At 35.4% G+C, this 6,921-nt stretch overlaps 1 protein-coding gene across 1 annotated transcript; it reads left to right on the top strand.

The window, feature by feature from the left end:
* On the top strand, positions 1 to 4,578 carry trhrb (thyrotropin-releasing hormone receptor b). The gene is made up of 2 exons (XM_084131253.1): positions 1 to 2,289; positions 3,217 to 4,578. The coding sequence occupies exons 1-2, from the start codon at positions 1,528 to 1,530 to the stop codon at positions 3,640 to 3,642; spliced, it is 1,188 nt and encodes a 395-aa protein (XP_083987379.1). The 5' UTR covers positions 1 to 1,527; the 3' UTR covers positions 3,643 to 4,578.
* The last annotated feature ends 2,343 nt before the right edge of the window (positions 4,579 to 6,921 follow it).

The following is a 6,921-nucleotide window of genomic DNA, read 5'->3' as shown; positions in this document are numbered from 1 at the left end:
CATGCATGTGCAGGATGCATGAAAATCTGGGTTTTCTCAGAAGAGAAAACCCATACCACACAGTTTTTTTTGTTTTTGTTTTTTTACTGACGATGTCCCCAAAAGGAGTTTTGGGGAGATTTTGTCATGTTTAGCTCACTTCTTGGTACAAATTTGTCCCCAAAAATAAGTAGGTACAAACATACACATACAAAACACACACGCACACATGTGTTTCACTATATTTGCGTGGATATCTCATAGACTTCCTTTGTTTTTTTTTTATCAGGTTAATGATATTATCTCATGCACGACCCCTTCCACTAAACATAACCCTCACAGATACCTGTCAAAAACACAATGGCCTGGTTTCACAAACAGATCTTAGATTAAGCCCTAATTAGATCTTATTTCAATTACAACATTTAAATAGCTTTTATAAACGTGAAATGTAGAAAAAACATTACTGGTGTACTTCTTGAGACGAAACAATGGCCCTGACATATTTTAAGGACTAGAGTTAAGCCTTGTCTGTGAAACCGAGGGTTAATTTAAATAGAAACAAGTGAGGCACTCTTAAAAATAAACATTCTCATAGAATTACCATTTTTGGTTTCCCAAAGAACCTTGAACAGTTCTTAAAGGAACCATTTTTATAGTGTGAAGAGCATTTTAAAATTTTAAAGAACCTTTTCCTCTATAAAGAACCTTTTGCAAAGGAATTAGTTGGCATGTTCGCAAACATGCTTTTTGAAAGACACGTGTTTTGGTAACTGAGAAAAATGCATCCATCTTAAAAACCTTGTAAAAATTAAGTAAAATTAAAACGTGAAAATGGTTTGCTTAGGGTAAACCACACATCGTACCCCATCTTATGCGGACAGAAATTCTTTTAAAAAGTCTTTATAAAATTCCCACGATGTAGGTCTACACCCCACACAGTTGTGTAATAAGCATGGTCACCTAAGTCATCCTAATCAAGTCACAAAAATGAACATGAATGAGACAGGCATATTGATCCATCTGTCAATTGAAATCTTTCATATTCTTAAATCAATGTTGTATCGCATTTCAATGACCTAGTATAATAACAGGACCATAAAAATCAACCAAGGAGTCTTAAGATAGTTTAAAAGACTCAAAAAGCATGCTAGCTAGGTTTCATTTGACTGAAAAGTGTGCGTGCGTAAAACGCCCCTTTTTCTGATCACGCAGCCAAAGGCGAGATTAGCTAAATTCAGCACCAGACAGGAGATCCATCATCTGATACACTGCAACAGTGGAGAGCACATCTATAGTCTATTCCACAACATTTTGAGGAGAATAGAGACCGGAGGATATTTTTTTTACTTAGGCTAGGCTGTGATTAAACATTTTAAATGTATGTAAATTAGCTTTTTTAATCTCTTTTTTTCCTGATGAACAAAAACTAAACAGACAAATCAAGAAAGCAAAGTTCTAAGAGGGATGAACCGCATTTATGTCAACTCAACGGAATTCAAATTATTTTTAATCTGATCTTTAAAGAACCTGGGAATTTTTTTGAGAATGGAGAACTTCACCGTATTCAACGAGACTCTGGAAACTTGGACGGACCGCAGTGTCGAATACAAAGTGATCAGCGTCCTCGTGGTTTTCCTCATATGCGCTTTCGGGATAGTTGGAAACGTCATGGTCATCCTGGTGGTCCTCACAACCAAACATATGCGGACCCCGACCAATGGCTATCTGGTTAGCTTGGCGGTCGCAGACCTGATGGTGTTGATCGCAGCCGGTCTGCCAAGCATAGCGGACAGTTTGTTCGGTTCATGGATTTTTGGGCACGCGGGGTGCCTGTGCATCACATACTTCCAGTATCTAGGAATCAACGCATCCTCGTGCTCCATAACAGCCTTCACTATAGAGCGATACATCGCTATATGTCACCCAATCAAAGCGCAGTTTTTATGCACGCTCTCGCGCGCGAAGAAGATCATTTTTGGAGTTTGGGTTTTCACGTCTCTTTACTGCGTAATGTGGTTTTACCTGTCCGATATCCAACAGGTTCCCTACAAGGATGTGACTATAATAACGTGCGCTTACAAAGTGTCCAGAAACCTTTATCTACCCATATATTTTGTCGATTTTGGCATCTTTTTTGTCCTGCCGCTCACTCTTGCCACTGTCCTGTACGGCCTCATTGCGAGAATCTTGTTTCTTAACCCTCTCCCGTCGGACAAGAACGGGCATGACAACTTCTCCAAAGCCAAAAAGAACAAAATGAAGAATTCCAGCCGCTGCTCCAGTACAACCGCAGCATCCAGAAGACAGGTGAGAGGATCTCCTTCAAGGTTCAAAACTTTAATATTTGGAAACAACAAAAGGCTCTAAATGTATCCATACAAATCATAGAGCTAAACAAAACTTGTTTCAGGTCCAGTACTAGCACATATTTGTATTGTTCTTCATGAATTAATTAATTTAAACAAACGATTATTAGAACACATAATACAATTATGCATTTTATTTGTTATGCAAGCCAAAGTATTTTTGTGTCTCTTTCCAGGTTGGATGAAATTATAGACTATGGTGTAAAGAACATCCATCCCATCCTATCTATCTATCTATCTATCTATCTATCTATCTATCTATCTATCTATCTATCTATCTATCTATCTATCTGTATTTATGTCTATCTACCTAGATAGATAGATAGATACATAGATAGATAGATCTATGTCTGTCTGTCTGTCTAATTACCTATCTACCCTGACAGACAGACAGATATATAGGCAGATGCACAAACACATGCGCACACGCACACTCACACATGCGCACACGCACACACGTCTGGTTCGCTATCTTTGTGGGGACTCTCCATAGCCGTAATGATTTTCATACTGTACAAACTGCATTATCTATTCCCTAACCTAAACCCTACCCAATCACAGAAAACTTTCTGCATTTTTACATTTTCAAAAAATATATAGAATTTATTATGTTTCCCTCGTGGGGACCGCTGGCTGGTGTAGGTTTATGTAGGTGATCTCAGCTTTTACTACCCTTGTGGGGACATTTGGTCCCCACAATGTAATATAAACCTCTGTACACACTCACACACACACACACACACACACACACACACACAGACAGACGGATAGATGTCATAACAAACATTACCTATTACACTGAATTGCAATTTAACCCGATACATTTAATACATTTCCTAACATGGTTATTGTGATTTCTTCATTAAAGGTTACAAAAATGCTGGCAGTGGTGGTTATTTTGTTCGCTGTGCTTTGGATGCCGTACCGCACTCTGGTGGTGGTGAACTCTTTCCTGCAAGAAGCCTACCTGGACACCTGGTTTCTGCTGTTCTGCCGCTCATGTGTCTACCTCAACAGCGCCATTAACCCTCTTATCTACAACGCCATGTCTCAAAAGTTCCGCGCTGCCTTCAGAAGGCTCTGCCGCTGCGGACGCACCGCTCTGGTGAACAAGCCAGCCTATAGTGTGGCACTAACCTACAGTGTTGCCAAGGAAACGTCAACGGTGGGAAGCACTGGGCATTTTTCAACTGAGATAGACGATTTGACACCGACAGACGAGCTGTTCCCTGATAAGAAGCTTCTGTATCCGGAGAACTGTGACTTTAGTAAGGAGACTTTCAGTCAGGCCTGATAAACCCACAACAGCTACACACTGCATTTAATCTCTGAGTGCTAGCGATCTGCCGTAACACGACTACACAAACTGCAGGGACAGCACTTTGAAAGTTTCACTTTATCTTTATAAAAAATAAAAAAAAGTCATGCTTGATACAGTCAAATTCATCTTCCCGTCTCATTCACTTCCCACAGTTCCCTGGAAACTGAAATTAAGTTGCATGGTTGCATCATTTGCTAAAGTCATGATTCTTAATTAAAATCGCAGTGCATTCCATAATGCAGGGTAAATTGAATACATATTGATCTGAAAACATCTTTAGGGATTGCCATTGTGATTAATGAGTGGCCTTCTTCCTCTCCAGACCCCTGGGGGAAAAATGCTGAAATTGCTTAATTCTGCAGTTTCAGTTGTTTCAAGAATATTCAATGAGAGTTAACTTAGTTTACGTCTGTATATAAATTAATCTAAACTTAAAAAGGAAGTCTAGCTATTTTGGTGGGGGTATTTTGATGGACAAACTATATGTGCATTGGCCATCTGACAATGTCACACTGAAATATATTTAGACTCAAGTTGTATATGCTCCTTTTATGTAAGTTTATTGTAAATAAGCACATTTCGGATGAACCATGAAGGAATGCATGAATAAAAAGATAAAGGACCTAAAAATAAATACATCTATTTATTTATGTAATTATTTTTTTAGTTGGGCTAAATTGTAATTATGTGCCAGTAGCGCAACCAAAAGGAAATGCAAAAATAATTATTGTTATTTATATAATATTTAATGTTTCTTAAATACTCCCCTTGATTGCCATTGGTCGCTTAAAACAGATTGTCCCGCCCCAAATGCATGCTATGGCCAGCTTAAACTTACAGAGAAATGTTAATAAGCGCCACACTGTGTACTGTGTAGACTTTAAGTGGAAGGTGAATACCTTGCTTATATTTAATGACTTTACTCTTCTTATTAAACTAGGATAGAACAAAGTGAAACATTTAACATCAAGTATAATATATATATATATATATATATATATATATATATATATATATATATATATATATACATATAATAAAGACTATTTTGACTATATTTAGATGACTATAAATTAATGTACCTATAAAAAATGTGTAAAAAAAAACCTTCTTACATCTAAAGAATGAATATTTCACCTTTTTAATTTACTCTCTTGTATCATAAATTGGTAGACAGCATATGATTGTATTCGTGAGCTGATAAGCTAAATCCCACCACATGGGTTTGTACATGGTTTCTCAACAAATGTGCAAATGTGAAGTTGCATATTTTCTTTATCACAATTGACTGTGTTTTCAATTATTTAAAATTAACATGTTGTGTTTTAGGTTTTGAATATAATATCTTGATGGTGTTAGTGTGGAAAATTGTCTCTTTATGTCTGTTTCAATGGTTAGTCAAGTTTGCAGTCCAGTGTCAATGCATAGGCTAAGTGATATTTTAGTGAATTTTAGTGACAGTTGAAACAGATGTTTGCAGAATATTAGTAAGACAGCATCTACACTGTAAAAAACGTTTTTACATTGCTTTAACTCAACATAAGTTAAGCCATTTTCAACTTAGTTATAGTTATACAATATTCAACTCATTGTTAAAGTCAGTTTAATGTAATTTAAGTTGAAATTACTTAAACATCCAAGGTCATTGTACTTAATTTAAGGCAGAAACCTTTTATTTTCATGTTATTTTTTACAGTTAGATGCAGATTTAATTTTTCAAAGTCTCATAAATGGAAGGTTTATGTTACAGTTACACAAATGGGTTTGAATCTTGTTTCTAAACACTGAGATGGTTTCAGAGGAGTGTTCTGAAGTGTTCGAGTATATCAATTTAAAGCTCTTTTCAGCCTGAAAAAAAAAGTATAAATTGTTCAGTGCGTTTAATTGTGCTGTAATTGTTATCTCAGTTTGGTAAATGCTTGCCATTATTCTTGATATACTTGAGTGTGTACTTTTGCTGAATCATTCAAACGTTGTATCACTATTATATGTGTAGCTATTCGCTATGTTGCATTTCTGTTATTATTCAGGGTTTAACAAAAGACAAAATTATATCTAAAACGTCCATTTTCTCCAAGCCTCTTTCTGAATAAAATAAATATACTGGCTAATGAAAGACTCGTCAGTTTAATTCATGAGTATGCATTGTCTTATGATAATGAAAATCTTCTCTACTGTTTTAAAACAGTAAAACATTTTGAAACCACTTGTACACACGCATTTTTAATACCACTTGAAGTTAAATTTCAGAAACCGCTGCTGCTGCCAAGTACAAAACATTCATGAAAATTCTCAGCTAATCAAATCGACATTGTGGCAAACGAATGGAAGGACAAAAGAATATTTTAAAGAGTGACCACTATGTTTGTATACTGGCAAGCTCAGCAGAAGAAACACATATGAAATATTAAATATAATTCATCAAATGCAATGTCACCTTGAACCTAGGAAAAACACCACAAGTGCATTATCAAATTACTTTTTAGTGAACACCCAAGATGATATTCTCAAAGGCTCCAAATAGACTGAAAGAAGGGCACTGTCAGCAATATAGGCCTAGGTAGTGTTTATTTTTTCTTTGTTTTGGTCAAGTTAAACTGAAAAAGGGATAATTTACTCAAAATTAAAAAGTCTTTCATCATTTACTCATCCTCATGTGGTCTCAAACCTGAAGATAGTGTTGTTTGGACCCCATTGTTCTTCAAAAGATCTTATTTTGTGTTTTAAAAAGAAAGAAAACCATACAGACATGAGAAAATGATGACAGAATATTCATTTTCAGGTGAACTATCCCTTTGAATATGATATAAAATATATATATATATATATATATATATATATATATATATATATATATATATATGTTAGTGTTCCTGTAACGAAATAGTTAATAATGATCATTAATTAATTGAATTCTGAGTCTAACCTACAGTTAAAATTTTGTTTGATATTCCAGAATAACAGATTTTGTCATTGTTCTGTGGCTCTTCTAAACAATGCTTTCTGCTTATGCAATGGATAAAGGCTATTATATCTCATGTAAGGATACACTTTCTGTTTGTCCCACTAATTACCTCTGCTTTTACCTTTTCTTCTTCCTCTTTGAATAATATCATCCACATGTTGCCTGTCACGTAATTCAGATTATTTTAAAATTTGATTCTGCTTGTAATGAAAATAATGGCCCTATTAATAATTAAACATCAAATTATCTCACAGACTGCATATGTTAGTATCATGAAGTTGAAGGAA

This window comes from Abramis brama (genome assembly GCF_963993115.1).
Source record: "Abramis brama genome assembly, chromosome: 12".
In the NCBI taxonomy this organism is placed as follows: Eukaryota; Metazoa; Chordata; class Actinopteri; order Cypriniformes; family Leuciscidae; genus Abramis; species Abramis brama.
This window is presented reverse-complemented; position numbering and strand designations above follow the sequence as displayed.